Here is a 24,690-nt window from a genome sequence, read left to right on the forward strand (position 1 = left end):
TGCATTGTTGTGCAGTTGATGTCATTCACACAGAAATAATAAATAGTACATAGATTTTTGTTTTGTGTCATAAACAAATGCAGAATCTTTTTCAACAATAATATGCTATTCAATCTCATATCTATATTTTATAAAATAGGTTGTTTTAAATTTAGTTCTAATTTTTAAAAACTTTTTTGACTGTAAGCTCTAATTATAATAACCAAAGTTGCTTTCCAGTAAGTAAATTATTTTCAAAGTACAGAGTAGATACCAGGAAAACATAATGATCTATGGTCTTTCATGTCTACAATTTGTTGAACAAAATACTCTAAATTAAGAGGTTGGAAAACATCTTTCCTGGTATTTAAAATAATTAGCGGTGAAAGTCATGGTCCGAGACCCTTTTAAGATTTACACTTTAAGTGCTTTCTCTTCCACTTGTCAAGTCTTGACATTTTATCATTTGGTATTTAAAGAAGTGGAGATTAACCTCCTCCCCACAAACACTGTAAATAAATTATGTTTATGCTAGGTAATCGATATGTTTAAAAGCAACCTGGTTTGGATATTCAAAAACATTGACACTCCTGCCTGAAAAGATGTTTGCTCACCCACATAAAAACAGGTCTCTATATTGAGATAAAATACTGTGTGTAAGTAATTTTTGTAAGTGAAATTGTCCAGTGGGAAAGATATTCACCCGGTAAATCCAATTACCTACTAGGTACTCTTTCTACCTACTTAGTCTTAGGAACTTTAAATTTAGTGTGTTCCAGACTCAACTCACCTCTGCCTCACTTTTTCCCACCATAATATTTAAATTAATGTAAAAAGACCTAATTGAAGGTAATGTTATATAGTTTACTTGTTTATTGTGCATTTTTGATATCACATTTCTAGAATGTAAGATATGTAAGGTCCTCAAGGGCATGAATCTTCTGTATCAATCACTGATAAGTACCTAGCACAATGTCAGGCACATATTAGATGCTCAATTAATATTGGCTCAATGACTAAGTGTCTCTTTTTGTAAGAATAAAAGGTCCCAGAGAGTTGCAATTTTGTCTGTCTGTCAAGTATATTTCCAGTGTCAGAGCAGGCGTTCAATAAATACTTGTTGGCAGATCAGTTGGATGATGAATTGAATAAAAGTATAAGAACATCAAAATATTGAAAGTAGAAGGGAAACCTGGTATACATATCCTCTACTCTCTATCTCTAAGCAACTGACTTACCAATGATCCATTTTATATGAATTTACTTACATTGTGATACTCCTCAAGATAAATATTTGTTACATTTTTGATGGCTTACGATGACTGTTAACCTTTTTACTAAATTTTCCCGAAGATTGAATTAGCTTGCAACACAAATTCAGCTATTAAGACAAGCAGTCTAAAAACATGTTGTTTGAGCCTTTCAAATATGAAGTTTGCATATTCAATTGTTTTCACTGTTTAGCACAATTTCCTTCAAATAAAAATGTAAAATTATCACTACAAAAGCCATTTAAAATTCTAACAGTACTAAAACTAGAAAAGTCTCATTGAAGGTGATGTTGAGGTCTCATCTACATTTGTATGCATATGGCTGATGCAATGATAATTGTAGTTATTGTGACAATGATAATAAGTGCAGACAAACTGAGCATATGCTTATACAGTGATATTTTAGGAGTACGAAACCAATGACTGAACTATGCGATAGTCTAATTATGTCTTAATTATAAACTAATGCTATATTCTCAGTTGCAATTCTGGGTCTAGGGCTATTTTATTGTTTATTTTGTTAGTAGATACATAAAAGCACCTGGGTGACATACAACCTGGAGAAAGAACTGACACTCAATTTGTTTTCTTTGTCACCATCACACTTCTGACAAAAGATCTTTGCTTTTTCTCTCTAATCCTCATTTCATCTTGCTGTGTTGTGTGTTTCCCATTAGACTTAGCACAGTGAGCTCAGATTAATAAGACAATAGTCACATTTTAAGATAATACTGATTCTGGAGAACAACTGAGGATGCTATGTTTTTCCTTGAAGAATTGATAGGGTGGAATTCTAGAGGCACCATATGATGTCCTTCTGAAGAAAATTTCAGGGGGTCAGGAAACCCAATCTTAATACCTCCAGAAAACTGCAAGAGTATGGATGCTCCATCTCCAGGGGGCCAGGTGATTCTTGAAGGTTAATATAATATGTTTTTTTGACATGATCTTTCTTTCCTTTTAAATTTTCACAGAAACGCTTTCCACTTTTATACTAAGTTGTCTTTATTGTTTTTTTTTATCTTTTCCTTTAGGAATGACTCACAGAGAAAATACTTTGAATTGGGAATACATCTTAGAAAATTTGTCATTTTTCTAACGTGCTGATCTGAATATTTCTACAAGGTATGCTGCTGCATAGCAATCAAAAATGTGGAGGGCTTTCCTGCTGAGTTACCATGTTTCCATCGTGATGGAAGAAAGTAGAAATTATAGAAATTTTGAGGGTCAGTCACACAACTATCCTACTTCATATGCTTAAATGGAAATATAGTATGTCAGCTGGATCATGGCTCATGCTGAGTTCTTAACCCTATTTAATATCAGGGAGGTTTTTACCAGGCACTTTCAGTTAATTGTATTTAACTAAAAGAATTACCCTTAAGGATGTCCTTTATTCACAATAGTTTGATAGTGATCTCTCTGGTTCCTTACTAACAGAAGTTTTCTTTATTAACAATAATTCTGGTTATCATGTTAATGAAATTTATGAAGTAACAATAGAGAAAAAAAAGTTAAAACAATATTTTATTTTTCCCTTTCTTTTTCAGCCACCCAGACGTGTGTCTGATCTAAACAGGGAGGCTTTTTCAGAAATCTTTCACAAACATGCCAGAAATCAAAACTGAAGGTCATGTCACCTTTGTCTATGCAAACAAATGATGTTTAAATAATTTCAGAAAGATTGGAGCAGAAAGCAAGAGATGTCTCAAATTGTGTGTTCTTTTTGTATTACATGAACATAGTCATTTAAAATAAAATGGTATTATTATAACATGAGTATGATAGTAGCCTTTTTTTTGCGTGCAAATCAGCCCCATAGAGAAATATGTATAATAAAACTAACCATTGCTATATGACAGAATTTCATCCTGGAAGTGTGTGGTCAACCTCCCTGTATCCTCAGGAACACATAATCTTTTGTCTGGGATTCTGAGCATCAAGCCATTCAATTGTTTTGTCTTTTTTATGCTCAAAATGAAATGCAACGAGCTATTTATTTATTTACCAGAACCAAGTCTTCCTCTGACTTTCTCACTTTTGCAGCTCTCCTCACCAGTGCCGCCTCACTATTTGTAACTAGTGATAACTAGTTATAACGATCTGCCCAGCCACCCTGTAGAGATACTATGTGAGGTTCATTAAAATGATACAGGAAGAATTATTCTGTGTTCTCAGGAGTTGAGATACTAACACAAATACAAAGGATAAATATATAAGCTCAGGGTTTGGGTAATCCCTGTCAAGTTTACACCAGATGAAAGACAATACCATCAATTTCTGAGGCACGCTGACTGAGATCAGGATTAAGTTTGTGGCATAAACCTGGCCATTGGTTTAGGAACGGCGACTGCAGCCTTCATATTCCAAAGACATGATCCTACGGTATGTTTTATAAATATTTGAATGTGTTTAAAATTTTAAAATCAAGGTATTCTATATAGCAACCCAGATTCTGTTGAGAAAATTTTAAGATCTTGAAATAAGAGCCGAACTTAATAGGACTCCTGCCCGCTTCATTCATCTGAGTTCTTTTTTTTTTTTTTAATTAAAGTTTATTGGGGTGACAATGGTTAGTAAAGTTACATGGGTTTCAGGTGTACAATTCTGTATTACATCATCTATATATCATATTGTGTGTTCTTAACCCTATTTCAGACAAAGTCAAGGGATGGACTGTAGGTTTCAGTGATCCATACCAGCTCAAGGCTTATTTTGTTTCATTAACAATGTCATAACTGAGAATTTATACAGAATGTAAAGAACAAGACAGTTCTATTCACTAAAAAATGGGATTTTATGTTCCGACACTAGCTTATCCGTATGTTTTAGAAGTATAGGAAAATGCAGAACCTTCTCTGTATATTTTTCTAGGCCCATTGCATGCTCTGTAGTTCCATTCAAACTTAGAAAGAAAAAGGATGTTAGAGCAACAACAAAACTAACTTGTACATAACATTTAATATATTAGTTTCCAGTTTGAGAGCTTTAATGACTCCTTATTGCTCAATGGATAGAATCTAAAGAAAGTCCTGTGTATGAATTTTTATGTTTTGGCTTCACCTTATCTCTTTATTCCCTAACATTTAAAAAAATGACTTTACAGTGTTTGAATAAATGAATAATCAGAGAATAATAAAAAGTTTCCACGTTTGTTTATTTTAAGTAATTCATAAGATTTACAGGCAGACTGACTCAGTTCAAATTCTACTTTGCCAATAAAACTTATTAGTTATTTGGTCTTGAAGACTTTATTAATTACGTGACCTTACCGTTTCTGAACTCTCGTTCATTATCCAGCTCTTATGAGGATAAAATTATATAAGGATATATGTTAGTTGTCTTATTTTTTCCATCCACGTCATCCATTATATTATTTTTTTCAGTAGTGTTCTATTTGCTTAGAATATCTCCCAAGTGGCTTCAACATATAAGAAACTTAATTACACCCAATATAAGAATCCACACCCATCACTATATCCTATTAACATCTACTATCATAGAGTTTGGCCCAAATGATTTATTTTTTTGTTTAATGTACGTAAGTTTTGTCTCTGCAACTATGTTATAACTTTTCAAGAACAATGGAAATAACTCAAATACATATAAAAATAGCAGAGATGGTGAAAACACCTGGCATTTATACATTGCTTTACTATAAGCCAAGGGCTTTTACATGTGAGTACTTTATCAGATTTACTACTCAAAATCCTTGTGAGGTGGGTAAGGTAGGTATCATTGTTTGCCTAATTTCATACATGAGTTAACTGATAGTGTTTGAATAAATGAATAATCAGAGAATAATAAAAAGTTTCCATGTTTGTTTATTTTAAGTAATTCATAAGATTTAAAGGCAGACTGACTCAGTTCAAATTCTAGTTTGCACTTAGAGGAAATGTAGATTTCCCGCATATGGTTTACAGTTTTAATTTATGTCTTCTGGCCCTGGATCCACTACATCACATTGTCTTCCAAGGAACTAGTATAGTGGTAGGTATATGGTTGATTGTGAGAATTAAAATCCATTGGTTATTAATTTTTAAAACCTAAGATTGGTTTTAGAATGTAATTTTTTCTTGATAGAGATTCACAAATGTGTCTTTTCAATGTCATCAGCATTTGTACTAAATATTGTAATAAAACTGCTCTAATTTAGAAGCAGGGGAATATATTTTTATTCACCTGGGGTTTCCAGACTGATAGTCCCGGGGAGGTTTTTTAGCATTATTTAAAAGTTAGTAACAGTAGTCAGGTCTCACAAGAGTGCATCACTTCCTAGAGTGGTACACCCTACTTTCTCACCCATTTTTGTCACATCTCTGACCCCAGAAGTTGTATGAGTTTGCTACCTCTAGTAAATACATTGTCTATGAGTAATGTTTTACCCTTGGAAACTTTTTCTCATGACCCATTCTCAAGTATATTATTTTTTAATAGGCTCTGAGATTCAGCTTTAGCTATTACATATGATTTCTACTTAATGGATTCTGTCTCTTCCATCCCTGATATTTTTTCAAGTTGATTATTTGTAGTGACACTACAATGAATAAAAAGTCTACAAGGTGAAAAATAGAAAGGGTGCTCACAAATAAATGGCCGACTTAATGATGGATCTGAAATATATGCCTCATGAAGGTACAATACTCTTTACATTTATTTTACAAGGTCATAGATAATGGATCTGTACTACTGTAATCATACAGAGGGCACATGATATAACCCAGAAGAGAAGTAAATGGATCTGGACACCGGAGATTGCTCAAGTGAAATGAAAGGTCAGAATACTGATGGGCCATTTACTGGATGGTTAAGCTTTCAGAACCAAAGTAGTTCTATACAAATGGACTGGGAATCATTTAGGTTTATTCACCCACCTCTTTGGCAGGTGAAAAGGATGCAAACACACCTAATCTTTATTTTAGTCATCAGTCCTCAATGTGAAAAAGATTCTTCAGTAGGTCATTGCGCATACTTTGTGAATGAGTCTGACATGTTTTCTTAATGTAATAATAGTGTCAATTTGCTAGTCATGAATTAGTGGTTCTCAAACTTTAGTAAGCCTCAGAGTTACCAGGAGAACTTTTTAAAACAGATTTCTGTGTCTCTCTTCTCTCAAAGTTTCTGGTTTAACCGGTATGAGTTAGGAATGGGGAATTGTATTTCTAACTAGTTTCCAGGTGATGGTGGGGCTGCTCATTTGTGAGTAGCATCGAAATAGGTAAGAGGTATTAGTGTAGCAAATCCTCAGATAACCTTTATTAAAGTGCGGTATCAGATGGTCTGCTTTAACTGTTTCAGGCAGTAAACAGCAATCACCTGGCACACTTTCTCCTACTTACAATTTCTGATACCCTGGCACAACCATGTCAATTTTTTCACCCTTATTCTCTTATCGGTTTCTATATTTGTAGATACCATGTGTGTATTACTGTTCTCTAACTTTTTTGTTTTCCATTTTGGTTTTATCTGTTGTTTTTCCTATTGTATAAAATGTGTATTTAAGAATATTGTTCCACTCTTTCCCTCAACCTCCAGTATAGTTATAGCATCAATTTTTGTCAAACCAATATTTAGGTAAGAGTATTCATATCTGAATCGAATAGTGTGCTATAATTACACTTTCTTTCTTGTACATTGTTTTTTCCTCTTATCTTATGAATTGTCCCACTTTTCATTTCCTTAATTTTTTTATATATGCAGCAGTAATTCATCCCAGTCTCTTTGGAAGAACTGTTAACTCTCCTTTCAACGTGCTTTTTTTTTTTTTTTAATAAGCAAAAAGTAACTGTTTCTCTACTTGTTTTTTTTTTTTTTTGTGTGTGTGTGTGTGTGTGTGTGTGTGTGTGTGTGTTTGTTTTTTATTCACAAAGACATTTTTTCTGGAGCTGCTTTTCATCCCCCTTGTATATTCAGGACTGGATGATCTCTAGGCTGGCTGCCCTTTTGCTACCTCCCTTCAATGATATACCGTTTTACCTGTGACTCTCTTATTTCTTCTTCTTTTTTATTTTTTTTTCCTGTTTCTTAATAGGGTTTCTTTGACCTTCGTTTTGTCTGAATTATTCTATGCCTGCTATCTTAGTTTTGCTTTCCAAGAGCTGTTACTTTTTTTCCCTCTAAATGTTCCTTTTTAAAAAAAATTTCTGTTTCTGTGGAGGACCATTTTTCTTAAAGTTCTTTAATGAAATTAAATTTAGATTTTTTGGGGGAGGAAGGTTGTTTATTTAAGTTTTTTTATTTTATTTTTTTAATTACAGTTGACATATAATATTACTTTAGTTTCAGTTGTACAACATATTTATTTGAAACTTACACAACTTACAAAGTGAACTCCCCAATAAATCTAGTACTCATCTGACAGCATACATAGTTATTACAATATTATTGACTATATTCCTGTTATGCAGGGCGTCATGCGGGGTCTCCCCGGTCACGTGTCCCGCATAAGAACACAGGATATGGTGAGGCCAAAAAGGAACACCCATGGAGCCATAGGTAGGGGAGTCATATTGTCATATTCTCGCTGGTGCCTGGGTTGGAGACACAGGAAGCAGGAGCCACACTATCCACAACCCGTCGTCCACTTCTCTGTGATCCATAATCCAGACTCCACCACACCACTACACCACTACTTTGCTAGCTTAGCCACCATCTTCTTGCTAGCCCCCAATTTACTGCTAGCATAGCCACAGCAGTTATATTAGTGGCCAATGGCTCACTGGTTACAGCTGATGGCCAGCTAGCTATAGTTGATGGCCATCTAATCACAGTTGATGGCCATTTACTACCTGAGTGAGCACCTTTCCATGCGAGGGCGAGAGCCTGGAAACTGCACTCCTGGCTCTGTCCCCACAATTCCTTATGCTATAGTTTGCATGCCCATGACTATTTTATAACTATCAATTTGTACTTCTTAATCCCTTCCCCATTTTCACTCATCGCCCCAACCTCCCACCCATCTGGCAACCATCAAAATGTTCTCTATGAGTTTGTTTCTGTTTTGTTTGTTTGTTATTTTGCTTTTTAGATTCCACATATAAGTGAAAACCTATGGTAGTTGTCTTTCTCTGTCTGACTTATTCAATTAGCATAATACCCTCTAGGTCCATCCATGATATTGCAGATGACAAAATTTATTCTTTTTTTATGGCTGAATAATATTGCATTATATATACATACCACTTCTTCTTTATCCATTTATCTATTGATGGACACTTAGGTTGCTTCCATATCTCGGCTATTGTAAATAATATTACAATGAATATATGGATGCATATGTCTTTTTTAATTCAACAGCAGGCCACTGGAAGTGTTGGTTCTGGGGCCTTTTTGGAGAGGCTCTTGTGCAGGGCCACTCCAGCCACTGCCCATGCCCTGCCCAGGGCCACTTGGTATGAGCTACAGTGATCTTCAGATGGTTGCCACTTGTGCTGAGCTTGGAGATGCCTGGGAGATGCTAAGTTGCAAACTGAGACCAGCTGCTGCTCGTGCTGGGCTTGGGGCTGCTAAGCAAGAGATACAGGGCACACTAAGGCCAGTTGCTGCTTTTTTGCCATTTTTGAAGCTTTAAGAGGTTTTAGGAAAGTCTGCAGTATGAGCCAATATAAACCATTTGTATGGAAAAGCCACTGGAAGCAGCCAGGGTGGGCATGCAAGTTACGTGGGATGGGGTCTCAGGGAAGCACCAGGATGGGGCAAACAGTATTAGCCAGGTTGATGGAGACTCATATATGGCACCCACCTGCATGTGCAAGCTGCGTAGAGGGAGTGCTTACCAAAGGACCAATGGCTGTTGCCAGCATTTCTGTCTGGGAGGAAGCTGCCCCTCCAGCCCTCATTCTGAAGCCAGACAATTCAATTCCTCCCAGTATGTCCATGGGCATCTTTGAAGCTGCTGCCCCAGTGCTGGAGCTCAGAGCAAGTGAGTCCATCAGCAAGTAAGTCTGTGTGTAGGCCCTTTAAGAGGAGCGCCTGAGTTGCAACTGCCCTCATCTCACTCAGCCACAATATCTAGTGGTTTTCACAGCCAGAAGTTATGAGGACTTCTTTTTCCAGCACTGGCACACTGGGCTGGGGAGCCTAGTGTGGGGCTGGGACCCCTTGCTCGCCAAAAGGTACCTCCACGGCCGGAATATCCCTTCTGATTTTTATCTGCCATACACAGGTTTATGACTAGCCCGTTCCGTGTTTCCATCCCTCCTACAAGACTCAATGTGGCTTCTTATGTATGTCTTTAATTGTAGGACTTCTGTTCAGTTGTACTTCAGGCGATTCTCAATGATGGTTCTTCTGTAGGTTAGCTGTAATTTTGATGCGGTCCTGGAAGAGGTGAGCACTGCATTTACCTACTCTGCCTCTTGACTGGAAGCTTGGGGGAAGTTTTCCTCTGAGCCTTACATTGCCTCTGTTTCCTTTAAATTTTTGTAACTTTTGTTTATTTTGGCCTCTGAATTTTATGTTAAAAGTTCTCTCAAATGTCTGGTAATCCTTAGATACTTGATTATATCTTATGAGTGAAATAGTAAAAATACTACTCTGATGTTTTAGGTGTAGAGGTGGACTTCCCTTGCAGTTACTGAGTGTGTATACCTGGGAGCCAGTACTTGTATCTTTCTTATTGAATTCCCATTCTTCAGCTAGGAATTACCTATCTTTTGTCTAAGATGTAAGAGGTGTAATGTGGGCTAGCAGCTTTTTGTGATCCTAATGAGTGAAGATAGCCTTGGTTAATAATATTTGGTTGTGTAGACTCAAATAGAACCGTGACTTTTACTACAGCTTGGCATCATTAATTTCAATTGTTTCCAGTACCTAACAGAACACTTCTCTCATTTTGAACTCTGTGGAAGGGGAGCATAGTGGATAAATGACAGAAATCACCTGGTGATTGGAATTGAGTAGAGAATCCAGGAGCTCTAACTGCCCCATATAAAAAATGTCATTCTTTTTGTTTTTGTTTTCACCTTTAACCCTGCCCTCAGAATTATCTGATGACTCCTTTTTTTTCTTTTTCTTTTTTTTACTGCTTTCAAAGTTCAATGGTATAAAAAAGTATGCTTCTGTCCCAGTAATTCTCACCCATCTGTAAAAGTTTATATCAGTTCAACTATCTTCTTTCTTGGTTCATCTGATGCTTTATTATAATTTTCATAGGATTTCTGGAAAAAGCAACGATTCACTCACATTCGATCTTCTATGTATTACCAATTTCTAAGAATTCTCTAAATACATCAAAATAAGGGAAATAGAATGTGTCTGGCAATGATGGAGGAGGTCACTGAAAGTACATCACCTCTGGTTGACCTGTGAGCTGGACTCGGGCAATCAGAGGCTCCTCACTCCCTAACTGGTTGCTGGAATGTACAGCCCATCTATCATTTCCACACTAGGAGCTGTTCAAGTATGTAGTCTAGAGAGAATATGACTGAGCCCAGTTAAGCCCGCTATATAAATTTAAGATGGTGGGCCAGTGGAGAGATCTGCTTGTCTCTCAGCTCCTCAAGGCAAGCCTGGTAAGTGCATTCCCTTGCTTATTTAAAGTATCACCTACCAATCTGGAGTGACCTGTCAGTAAAATGGGAAAGCAGGATAATAAGTTGGAGACTTCAGGAGGGTGCCAGGAGGGTGCAAGTTGCCACTGATAGAAGTCTAAGCACGTGTGACAAAGCCTGGTTGGGATTCTAAGAGCTGAAATCCCTGGGAAAGTGAGCAGAGTAAAGAGGAGGATGTGGTGATTGACAGTATAGTGAACTAAAAGCCCCGTGCTGCCTGACCCCTGATACAAAGGAAAGCAAAAGCACAGCAACAACAACCCCAGCCCTCAGGGCAGCCCCCAATCCAGGAAAGGTTCATGATAACAGAATATACTCCTGATGTGCTTATTGATATAAAGTGTCCGGGAAAAATAACCCAGAAGCAACTGTGGTTTAACCTCATTGCTGCCAGGACCCCTCCTGAAAAAAGAGACTAGCAACCCAAATCTGTGTTGGTTGTACTACGGAAAGCTTTAATACCTGAACAACAGTACAACCCTGTGCCGCCTGCCCCTACCACCCCTGGTGCCTGTCTACCCTGCCCCTATACCCATGGGAGCCCCTGCAGCCTGTGGAGAAGGAGTAGGGGAATTTCTCACTGATATTAGCTTCGTTTTCATTCTTCTAAAACAAGTGGATCCTTTATAAGATATAAAGATGGATTGATAGATAATTTTTATAAGAACAATAGTTTTACTGTTTCAAGCTAAGATGGGTTTAGTGGGGCAACCCGCCCACATGGCCTGCAATTGCTACTATTCAGCCCAACACTGAATATAAACGGGAATGAACTGCAGCAGCCAGTGGATTGAACTCAAAGTGGTTTGGCTCATGATCACTCATGAGCCCTGGACTTTCACCCTTTGCACTGACAGTTGGACTGTTCTAAAGGTACAAACTCTCTGGCTTGGTCAGTGGGAAGCTGAGAGGTAGATGATTTTGAATTAGCCCTTGTTGGGTCAGGGAATATGGAAAGACATTTGAATTTGCCTGTAAGAACCTGAGGCAGTCCTCATTATCTTCCAATTCCAGGCTCATAAGACACTGAGAGCCCCTGGCAATCAGAAAGCTGATGTCTTAGATCAAGTATGAGCCTTAGCAATGGACCCTTCAGTAGATACAGAAGATTGGATGCATAGGAAGATTGACCACTGTAGTGCCCGGATGGGATGACATATTTCCAAGGATGCTTGATGGCCCTTGAAATACAGTGATGATGTTATGCATTAACAGTATGTCTTGTGTGTTCTAAACAACACTTAAGGCAACTGCCAAAGGTATGTGGGGCCCTACACCAAAGTTCCCAACAGGTAGGGGGTTGGCAAATGATTATATTGACCCCTCTCTCTGATTGAGTGTTCTAAATATGCCTTGGTTTGTGAGGACACTGTATCTGGCTTAACACAAGCTTTCCCTGCCATCATGCAAACCAGGCTGCCACCATTAGGAGGTTAGAGAAGCTAAGTGTCGTGTATGGATTCCCTCGTCAAATAGCCAGTGATTGAGGTCACATTGCAAAAATCATGATGTGAAAAACTGGGCAAAAAAACATGACATTGAATGGAGGTCCCATCTCCACTATAACCTGCAAGCAGCAGAAAGGTTTGGTAGAAAGGAAAAATGAAATATTAAAGCAGCAGATTAAATTACTGAGGTAAAATGCCTTGATCAGCTAGACTCAAGTACTATTCCAGGCTGAAATGCATTTAAATGATAAGCCAGTAGGGCATGTTGCCCCATATGCCAGACTGGGAATCCTACCCCACACCCAACACCAGAAAGATATGAAAGTTGAAGAAGAGATCTCTGACTCTCACTGTGGATCAATGTGTTATGCTTCTGAGAACACCAAGTCCCATTGTGCCTAGGAAATACATTATCTACGGAATTTGCAATGGGATCTCCCACAGGAATGGGTGAGTTACTTGACACCCCTGGGTGCGAGAGAACTGCTCAAACTCCACTGGGATTGCATTGCTCTGCTGAAAACCGGATCTATTAAAATGCTCTTTACCTGAAATGGAACCCACACCATGGAAAGAGGGGAGGACGTGGGGGTCCTGGTCTGGCACATCCTGCCCGCAGCCCATCTCCTCACACCTGACAGTTGATGATATGGCTCCCCCAGCCATCATGGATGATAGGCACAACCAGGTCAAGTTCCTAAAGCTGCCAACTTCTCTTTCCTCAAGACCAAGTGGGCATATTCTGTTTTCCATCAGTGCATCATTTGGCCTCCATCTTTGTCACCCCCATTAACTGGAAGACATCATAGTACATACAGAAGCCTTCAAAGTTCACCCAGCAAGCCTTGAATGATAGCCAGCAAAGCCTGTCATTACTGAACACCGACCTGTCTCTCATGTCTTCACAATGTAATGTCTGTGGGCGTGATTACTGCCTCACAAGGAGGCACCTGTTCCATTATCTTAAGAGAATGTTTTGTGTTGATACCTGATGAGTCATCTTTATTAAATCAGATGAAGACACAAGTAAATGCCCTGAGTGATCTGACCCCCAGCCTAGGGGACTTTGTAAATCAATGGTTTGGATCATGGGACTCTTGGTGGAACGAACTGTAACTTATTTTTGGAATCATTATCTTAATCTGTGTTTTTCTTGCACGGCCTAAATTGTTGCTGAGGCCTCTGCCTCCAATACATCCAGATAGTCGCCAAACAAGCCACATCCATGCTAATAAAACCCCATGTTGACCACTCAAGACACATTGATGAAGAGGGGTTGTGGAGCATTGTAAGGGCCATTTCAGGGGTGGAGTGTTGGAGGAAGTCATCAAGAGGATGTGACCTCTGGTTGTCCCATGAACTGGACCCAGATCAATCAGAGGCTCCTCATTCCTTCCCCTTGACTTTGGAATGTATACTTCATCCACCATTCCCACACTAGGGACATGTTTTCAAGGACCTCATCTTGAGCGAGAAAGGTGTTTTGGACCATCCAGACTGAATACATGACTGAACCAGTTTAGGCCTCCTATATAAACTTCTAAAATTCTGGTGGGTGTGGAGATCTCTTTGTCCCGCAGTAAACCAAGACAAGCCTTGTATGTAAGTTCCCTTGCTTATTAAACCTGCCACCTACCAATCTGGAGTATTCTGCATCTTTCTTTCGTTTTCCCTGCCCTTTGTGCATGTCCAGGGGTCAGTTTGCGAACCAACAGGTAACCAGAGAGAGCTTGATTATTTGGAGATTACACAACAGTATCTCCATGTTTCATGTCAAAACTTATTTTAAAATTACCTGTTTTAATCTGAAAGTTATATTTATAAATTGGTATTGCCTAAATCTATGTAAGAGATTTTCATTACTGCTCAGTACTTATCATTATAAATGCATGGCTGAGACCAAACATGGGTTTTCTATTTTAAAGTTATTTAAAACTCAAGATTCATAGCTCAGTTTTGGTAAAATTTTTAATTACAAAATCAGTGTCAATTAGGAAAAAAATACATGATTCTTTTTCTAGTGTAATGGATCCTTTAAAAGCCATGCATATGGAGTGAAGGTAGATAAGTATTTCATAAGCACAATAGTTGTACTGTTTCAACCTAATAAATAAGACACTTCATTTGCCTCGGAAAGGCTCATAGAATAAAATTTACTCACTAAAATTTTTCATCTTTTGTTTTACCTAAATTGAAACTAAAAAATGTTTCTTTACTATATTCTGTAGGTGTATTATTTATTTCCAAAAATGAACCAAATAAAAGGAAATGAAAACATTTATTTAACATTTTCTTGACTATTAAGATAGTAAAAATTTTATTTAAAGTATTTTTTTCCTATTACCAAAAATAAATGTCATGAAAAAGAAGTATGTTCAGCAATGTACACAGAAATAGTTTTCAAGTTTATGTTAGAGCATATTGGGTGTTACCATATCATGAAACATATGTTGTGACTACAGTTGTTGAATGGGGAATAGTTTCAACTATAAGCATAACCAGGTACATAAACCTAGATAAGAGGACAGCATTTACTAGTTTTCAAGACCACAATTTTGATCTTAACAAACTGGGTCCAAGTCCTGATTTTGCCACTGTGGTTTAATTCAAGTTATTTTAGTTGTCTGGGCCTTAGTTTAATTGATAGAAGAATGGAGATTTACAACCAAAGACTATCATAAGCATTGAACAATCTTCTATATACAGAGTTTTTAACATAGTACCTGGCACATAGTGAGCATTCAATGAATGGTTGCTAATGTTATTATCAGGCCATTCAAATATATTTGATCAAAGTTAATGAAACTGTACAAGTCACAAACAAAATTAATTCAATTTAATACTAAAATTGGTGACATTACTAGTATTTACACTTTGAGCAAGTGGAAACAGCTAGACTTTTATGCTCAAAGGAGGTGAAACACTGAATTATTACCGTTTCTAGATGAAATACAATAGGAAATGGTAGGGGTTGAGGATGTCACATGCTCTTATTTTAAAAGCTGAACAAAGATTTTAAAATGTGTATTAATCTGGTCACTAGCAATAGCTTTCTTTTCAGTATACTTGGAAGAATCACTTATTCAACAGATATTCTTTGATTGCCTATTATGTGCCCGGCTGTGTTTACCTACCATGCAAAAGGAAATACCTTCTTTTTATGCTCTGAATACTTTCCTTTTCCACAGACATTTCCACTGGGCCTGGGAGATGGGCAATTCTATGCATGGACAGATGGTTTGAGAAGAAAAGACTGGCATGACTATGAAAGCATTCAGAAAGAGGCAATGCGCTCAGGTATGGAGTTCAGTGTAAGCCAAAGTGCTACTTTACTTACTGCAGTGTCTCGTTTGTCACTTAAAAGATCTCTAATTAGCATTTCTTCTGCACACAGTAAGGTATGTCTCATGGGGATATTTATTGGAGGTCAACACGGGACAAGCTAAAACATTTTCAAACTTCAGAGAGAAGACAAATAATAAATAGCCTTTACAATATTAGCGGACGAAGCAGTCGTTAACACTTTAGAAATCCATAGTACTTTGTATTTCCAAACTGCTTTTTGATAATTCCTGGAGATATCTTGGGACTTATCAGTGAGACTTGATTTGGTAGACAGAGATCTTGAACTGGATTCACTTATTAGGACAGAGATATGTTTAACTGGCAATACTATGTATTAAAGGGGCACCACTTTGACATTGGCAGGTATGCAACGGGTTGGTGGATGACAGGTGCCAGGGACCTGAGGTTGGCAATACTAGGACAAACAGACAAGCAGTTCAATGTAGTCAAGTAGGTCTGTATGTGTGTAGGAGAATTTTAGTCTTGGGTTGTAGATAGAGGAAACATTTTACTTCTTGAAAAAATTAACAAGAAAAAGCAACTTTTTCAGTAGAAATTCAGTAGAAATACTGAAAAATTAGGTTGCTGGCAACAGGGATTCAGAAGGATACATATGTAGAAGTTGAATGAAAGTGAGTAACATATAATAATAAGTCCGTATTATTCATCCAAAGTGGCTCTGTTTCTTGTCGTTTTTTTTTTTCTTTTCTTTTCTTTTTTCTTTTTTATTTGTCATAGTGAGGATGTCACAGAAATAGAGAAACTATTGTTTGGTAAAGACATCTGAGCAGCCCTGAGACACTGCATTCCAGGTGAAATCCACAGCAGCACCATGAGAAGCCACAATGTGAGGTCCTCCTGGTCAACCTTCCTCCTACCACACCTGTCGGTGAAACTGGAAGGAGGGTGTTTAAATAGTCAGGAAATTGCTCTGGGCTGTGAAATAGTCTGAGCTCTGAGTCAGGTGTGATTGATCTAATTATAGTCTTCTTTCATTTTCTTTCATTCCTTTTCTCCAAATAACGGAGATTTCATTAAAGCTCCCCTTCCTAAGGATGTTCTCTATCCCTCAGAGAGTCATTCTTCTCCAGGTTTCGTTGTCTTTCCACCTTGGCCCTGTCCCCATGGACGGTCATGAAAGTGAGTAACTTACCAGCATCCTCACTTTTAGAGCTTCTTATCTTTTTTCTGTATTTGCTTGATCAGCCCTACAGTAATCTGTTTCTGTTTCTAACCATAGGATGCTGACATTTTGGGGACATGTTTATGTAATCTAACTAACTAAAGCTGCCCAGTATTCATAATAGTAATAAAATGAGCTAAAAATTTTTGCATAGATGCTTTGTATGAGTGTTTTACATACGTGTTTCATTTAAACCTCATAATGACTCTAATTGATGCATTTTATTATCATATCCCTAATATGTTAAAAAAAACTAAACTAAAATCCTTAAGAATTGATTTATTAAATTTAATCCAAGGTCAAACAGCTAATAATTTGCAGAGCTAGATTAAAAGTCAGGTCTTATGCTTCTTTACACTCTGCTGTTGGACATCAAATTATAATATTGGGGCAATATGAAGTCATGACGAGGGCACATGTGGGAGAGAGGCACACCTTGGATCTTATTCTAGCTTTTCCATACATGACCTGGGTTAAGTGGCAAATCAATTTATCTTTCTGATATTCTACTTTGCATAATTGCTGTAAGGATTAAAGAAAAAATACCTTAAGTAACTGGCCAACTATTTGGACATACTTTAAATGCAACTAATGATAACTGTCACTGCTAATTCATTGAAGTTACTTTCACTTGATTGGTACACCTACCCTTTGCTTGTACTGATGAGTTTTGGATACAAAATCCAAAGCATCACACTACCCTTTCTGCCTCCTGGATGGACATGTCTTTTATATCCTCATCCTCACTTGGGCCAAGGGAAAGTGACCTCAAAGAAAATTGGTTATATAACAAGTTTTCTAAAATACAAATTTTCTTTTTAATGTATTGTATTAATAAATTAGGGATAATTGACTTTTTTTTCAAAATTAAATTTCAAATTAGCTTTTAAATGCTAGTATGTTATATGGTTCACGGGAAGATATATGGCAAATGCAATAGTCTATAATTTATCATTTTTTAACTATGAATTATAAATAAAAGGAGTAAACACACATGTAGCTACAGAGTCAAAATAAAATAATCCTCTCTGTTCTCAATATCCAAGCCAAGGAAAAGGATCCTTTGTGCTGTTCTGTACCCTCCAAGTCTTGAAGTATGTGTTTGCTTTTACTTTTCTCAGTAGCAGTTTGTTTGTTTGTTTGTTTGTTTGTGTTTTTTTACCACCTATATATTTAGCTATAAACAAATATGGTTGCATTTTTCCTGTGTTTGGACCTTATCTGAAAATTGAAATCAGACTGCATGATTTTCTTCTTTCACTCAAAATTACTTTTGAAATTCATGCATGCTATTGTGTACAATTTGATTCACTTTTACTGTTGGTTAATTTTCTTCAACATTCTCCTCTTCATGGACATTTGGGGAGTTCCTAGGTTTGAGTTATTATATATAATATTGTTACAAGTATTCTTGTGCATGGCTCTGGGGTAGAGACAATATTTTCTTAGAGTACATATTTAATGGTAGATTTTGTATGTCTAAGGAATGAATGCACATTTCAGCTATGTCATGTAGTCCATGACAAAGTGTTTTCCAAAGTTAATATACTGATTTCACTCCAATCAATAATGGATGGAATTTCCTCTGCTCTATATCATGTGAACACTTGATAATTGTCTTACTTTTTAGTTTTTCCTAATTTGGTCATATGATATCATCCTCATCACTTATATTTGCATTCCCAATTTCTAATGTAGTTGATAGGCTTTTTTAAAAAATGCTTATGGGCTATCTGTGCCTTCCTTTGGGTAAAATGCCTATTTCTATTTTTAATTTTTGAATTTATTTCTCTTCCTTATTGATCCACAGAGTGCTCTTGATTTGTTTTAGATGATATCCTTTAGTGGTTATATACGATGAATATATCTTATGCCACATTTTGTAGATTAATTTTTTAAAAAAATATCTTTACATATTGCTTAATGAATAGAAGTTTTTAATTTTTATGCAGTCAAATTTGGAAAACATTTTTTTAAAGATAGGTTATACTGATGTCCTATATCATTCTTTAAAAGCTAGAGTATTTTACCTTTTACATTTAGGTTTTAAATCCAACTGGTCTTCATTTTCATCTGATGTGAGGTAGGAGTCGAGTATTTATTTCGTTTTAATCCGTTCAGATAACCAATCCCCAGCACCATTTATTGGAAAATTTATTTTTTCCTCTATCGCTCAGCAGTGCTGGCTCTATTATACATCAAGTTTTCATATTTGTGCGTTCTCTTTCTGTTTTCTCAATTCTGTTCTGTGAATAAAAATCTGTGAGCTTATACCATAACATCTTCTGTACAATATCTTTATAACAATTATTGATATCTGGTAACGTTTATTCTACTTTCTTTGCTCTTTCTCCTTGAGCGTATGTTGCCTTTCTTAACATTATGCCTTTCTTTAAAATTTTCAATTCAGCCTGTCAAATTTCACATTACACATACACAGACAGATACACAAAATCACTGGAATTTTAGGATTGTATTGTATTAATAAATTAGGGGATAATTGACTTTTGTTTCAAAATTAAATTATCCATTCCATGGTAATCATTGTATTTATTTGCCACTTATTCATGATTACTAGGTATGTGTTTGTAATTTTACTCCCTGACATTTTCAGTGTTATTCCTGGAAAACTAATGTTGATGTTGTACATGTTATTGGTTTTATTGAAATTTCATGTTATTTGTAGCTGGTATATAGAGATGTTAATAATTTTTAATACTGATTTGAATTTAGAAAACTTTCTAAACTCTCCTATGAATTATAATCATTTACCTCTATGTTATTTTGGATTTAAATGTAGATATATACGTGGTGGTATATACATTGTGATATCTACATTGTAAGACCTACAAGTAATGACAGTGTTTTAATTTTTTTTTCCTTTCCATTCTAGACCTTATAATTTCAGGGTTTTTTTGCTCTGATATTGCACTTGCTAGGAACTCCAGTGCAATCTTGAACAGTGGGAATTGGTGGCTACTCTTGACTTATTATGATTCTGACAATAGCAAACTAGACACTTGTGTTAAAAATTTATCTAGTTAATGAAATTACACTGTATCTCGTTTGCTAAGCCTTCTGGATCTGGTTTGTTGAGTCTTTCTGAGTTTTATTTTTTTTAACCTAAGTGAATGTTATTAAAGGTTTTTTGTTTTTTTCCTCTGTTGAAATAGATAAGATAAATTTTCATTAATCTGTTATCTGAGTAAATTTTATCTATTGATTTTCTGATGGAAATCAAACTTGCAGTTCTGGACCTAACCTGTCTTTTTATTTATTACTGGATTTGGTTTGCTAATATTGTATTTGGCATATTTGAATATTTATTAATGAGTAAATATTGGCCATGATTTTTTTTTTCCTCATAGACTCTTTGTCAAATTTTGGTGACCATGTAATGACAGCTTCATAAAATGACTTGAGCAATACTTTCTATTTTCTACACTTTGTAATTACTTGTATATTATAATTATTTATTTATTAATAATTATGGAAACATTGTGGGTGTACTGTCTGGATCTATATTTTTCTTGGGGCAAAGATTTTTAACTACTGAGTTAAAATACTCAAAATTTATTAAAACATTCATTCATAATGTCGTCTTAAAGATTTCTTGATGTCTATAATGCTTAAATTTTGTTGTTTTTTTCAAATATCTTTTGTGTCTTTTTAAATTTTTTCTTAATCTATTACAATAGAAATTTGTCAATTTTATTAATCATTTGAAAACCCAATTTTTCACGAGGTTCTTCTCTTGTATTTTTTTGTCATCGATTTAGTTTTATATTTTTATGTCTTTTCTTAGACTTTGACTATTTTTTTCTAAATTTAAAAATTGATTCATAGCACCTTAATTTCAGACTTTTCTACTATAGAATAAACATTCAGGACTCAAAATTCCCTCAAAGTACCACTTTAAGTATATCACACTGCTCTGTGGTCCAGTGTTTTATATTTATTTGTTAATTTTTAGTTACATTATTTTTAGTTATATTAATTTTTAGTTATGTTTTGAAATATCTGGATTTCTTAACATGAAATTATCTTAAAAATATAAAAATCCAGAAACTACACCTTGTAATGAAATCACAATAATCTTTAAAAATGTATATTATCATAAAAAATAGCATGTGTTTTATTAAATATCTTTGTTAGTGTGTTTATTAATATTGATAGTTTATTTTTTTCTGGCAATTACATCTTTGTGGCATATTTGGTAATTTTGAAGTATCAGGTATCTTAAATAACTTTTAAAATAAGTAAGTGGTAGTAAGTGGAGAGGGTACAGGTGAGCAACGTAGAAAAGAAGATAATTGATTCCATCTTTGAGGAAATGGGGATTTCTTGAATTAGATAAATTGAAACAGGTCAATTGAAAGTAGGCTTTAAGACCTTAGGTGTAACATTGGGGTGTTTATTTGTTTTCTGGTACATCTGTGCCCTTACAGTTAGAGTAAATTATAAGAACAATTTTAATTTGTTAGAATAATTCTAATATTCAAAGAAAATCAGAGTTTTTATTATTTCATAGTCTTGCACTTCTTTAGGGATTAACCAAACCAATGTAGCTGCAAAATAAGCGTATTCAACATAGCATTTCAGGGTCAGGAAGACTTTGTGAAAGAAGTAAACTAAATTTTCAAGGATAAATGTGTAAACTGACATGAGATAAGCTTTTGTTTTCACCCAGTTAATTCTCTGATTTCTCTTTCTTGTGATTTGTTACTAACTCAATCATATTTTAGGCATTTTTTTCTATATGTGATCCCATTACATTTTATTTAATCAGTGTCATGTCATTTGAGAATTTATTGATACTAGGTTTCAGCCTTTGATGGTTTGGGTTGCACTGTATCACAAAATTGGTAATCATTATTCAAACTATTTATAAATTTTTTAATGGAAATAACTGAAATAATGGATTTATTGGATATAATGTGATAGACGATATATAAATTGATATTATCTACTATTCAGTATATACTGGGTATAATTGTTACAGCAAGAAGCTAAAGAGCTATCCAGCTGACATTTTTCTATATATAATTTTTTTTTAAATGTGAATACATTTCTGAAATAAAGATAAACTCTGCCTATGGCATTTCCCTGAACTATGCATATAATAACTTTTGCAGGGTTGAAGAAAAGAAGAAAATGCCGTTCGTTTAGATAGCTGTTTCTTAACACGTGCTGTTCCCCTAATTCTCATAAAATCCTTTTTGAGTGGTAAAATCATGCTTTTATGTCATCCATCAAGAGTGGTCCAAATGTGTGTTTCCTGTGCACACATGCACGTGTGATTTATGAAATCATTAAGACCACCGATCTGTATTTCTAGGAAGCACGTATTTTTGTTTTGAAATATTTTCTTGCCCAGCCTTCCTTTTATTCTAACTCAGCTTTCCACTGGGTTTATCACTGGATTTAGATATCAATATGAGTATACTCAACATGAAAAAGAACTGTTTTCAACTCTTGTATTTGATATGTTTCTTTGTAATAGATTATACCTCATATAATTATGATCAATTCATGCATTCCATTATATGCCTCAAGAATCCTATGAAATTTTACCTAACTTTTCACCACTTCCATTCATCTTAGTTAATCATACTCATAAGTTTGTATATCTATAGTTTTTATTGAGTCGTACCATTTTATTCATTTATATATCCACTCATTCAGCAAATATTTTAAATGCCACTATATTTCAAACACTGCTCCAAAGTCTGGAAGAAAAACATAAACAAAAATGAACTACAAAGGCTCGTGAAAAGCATGCAGCATCATTGGAGGAAATTTCACTGTTAATGACACCATGGCCATTTGGATCCAAATCATTCATCTTTCTTGCCTAAAGAATTTCAGTAGCCTCCTAACTGATCCCCTTGCCCCATAGTCAGCTCTTCCAAAAGCAGCCGGTGTGATCTTCTAAAAATGAAAAATCAGATCACTTCACTCCTCTGCTCAAAATTCTACAAAGGCTGGCCATTATGTTAAAAATTAAATCCATGTCCATTCCATGATTATGCGATCCAACAAGATTAACACATGTCTCTGTCCTCATCTCCTACTGACTGATGCGCAGTCTCTCCATGGGCCACATTGTCCTTTTTGTTTCCCCTCAAGTATGCTAAACAGGTCCCAGGTCTTTTGTCTAGCTGTCCCTGCTGCCTGGAATACGTAATCCATATCTTCATAACCCACTTTCCCCTTAATTGAAGTCCCAAACCATATATCATCTGCTTGGATGTGCTTGTCAATTACCACATTATTGTATATAGATATAGTCCCTTTCATTTGCTGTCTTTCTCTCTTCACCCTACTTAGCTCTTGTAGCAATTATCCTTCTGTCTATATTTATTCACATATATATTTATTTAATGAGTTACACTTTTTCTGATTCCCTGAAATGTAATCACTTGCCCAAGGGCTCTAAGTCACAACATCATCTTGAATCATTTGAATTGTGCTCTTGAATAATGACACCAGGGTAATAGGAAATATTGTGAAAACCTGACACACGTGTTTGCTCTTTTTCTCTTCTGAGATTACTTCCTAGGCCCCCTCATGATCTAGCTTACTAAGAGTTCAGAATAACTTCTGTGATTCTCTATAGCAAAACATCTAAAGGGTGTGAATTAAAACACTATTTGAGAGTTAGGAGTAGGCTTTCCCAACAGTAGGCTTTCCTAAGTTCCTTAAACAACAGCTCAATTTAATGCTGATCAGGACCCATTTTGCTCTTAAATGTCTTTATTCTACATAATTGAACAAGATTGCTGACCAAGCAGAAAGGGAAACAAAATGTGTTCCATTTGGGAGGAACTATTACTACTTTCCTTTCAGAAAGTGAAAAATGATAGTTTTGCTAGTACTACAATGGCCCCAGTCCCTTTTATTGATACCTCATGTCTTAAAAACAGTATCTAGCATTTTTTCTATTACTCCCATCAAAGAACATTGTTTATTGTTAATAGTTCCATACAATTTATATATCTATGGTATGCTCTCAATAAATTTTATAATGAATTTGTTGGATGTGGTCAACTTAGGGAAGTATTGTCAAATAACATTCATTATTATTCATTAGATTAAAATGAACTTTTAATGAAATATTTCCTTTGACAATCATTGTATAATAATGAAAATGTAAAATGGAAGTGAAAAGATTATAAGCATTCTGTTGAGATGTATCATTTATATATTTAATAATAAAACAAAATTTAGCTGACACTGAAATGAATGACTATTATCCAGGGAATAATCCCGTCAATATTACAATATGGAAATAGAAGGGTAGAAATATCTCAGGAGATTTATGAAATTAAAATCAGTTTGTATTAAAAAATAAGATCAAATTAATTTTAAAATAATTCAATTTAACTATGTGTTGCAAAACTTGCAATACCTCCCTTAAAAATATCAACTTCCCATGGACAAGTGTGCATGAGATTAATTAGCCTTATTTTTCTAACTAGTAAAATGTGGTTTAATGATAGCACCTATCACAGAGAGTAATTTTAAGTGTTACATAAATTAAATAACTAATCTGGGCTGTAGTACATGCTCAATAAATGGTTATTTGTATTGTTCCATAACCCTGATCCCTATGTCTAAATGACAATATCTTGAGCCACCCGTCATAATGTTTCTCATGCCTTCAAATCTAGACAGTTGATACTAACTCTCCCCAAATTTTTCACTGGGTTGGGCGGAGTGGGGGGTGGGGGCGGTTCATATTCACTTGTACTTCAAGTAGAGCTATCTGACTTTACTTTTCGATTCATTACTACAAGACAAACATTTTGTGAACATCTGCCCTGAAACTCTTTCCATAGTTGTGATTATCAAATTTTTCTAGCTCTGGATGTCACAGATTTGGGGAGGAGTCCTATGAATAGACAACTCTT

At 35.5% G+C, this 24,690-nt stretch overlaps 1 protein-coding gene across 2 annotated transcripts in view; it reads left to right on the plus strand.

The window, feature by feature from the left end:
• The window catches only part of GALNTL6 (polypeptide N-acetylgalactosaminyltransferase like 6), a 938,097-nt gene that overhangs the window by 323,747 nt on the left and 589,660 nt on the right, over window positions 1-24,690 (plus strand). The window contains exons 2-3 of one of the 2 annotated variants that reach the window (XM_074338318.1): window positions 2,285-2,375; window positions 15,438-15,546. In XM_074338318.1, the coding sequence (XP_074194419.1) occupies window positions 15,537-15,546 (10 nt within the window). In that variant the 5' untranslated portion in view covers window positions 2,285-2,375; window positions 15,438-15,536. The remainder of the gene's footprint in view (window positions 1-2,284; window positions 2,376-15,437; window positions 15,547-24,690) is intronic. The other variant, XM_019733270.2, reaches the window with a different exon arrangement.

The sequence above is a fragment of the Rhinolophus sinicus genome, linkage group LG07 (assembly GCF_036562045.2).
Source record: "Rhinolophus sinicus isolate RSC01 linkage group LG07, ASM3656204v1, whole genome shotgun sequence".
Classification (NCBI taxonomy): domain Eukaryota; kingdom Metazoa; phylum Chordata; class Mammalia; order Chiroptera; family Rhinolophidae; genus Rhinolophus; species Rhinolophus sinicus.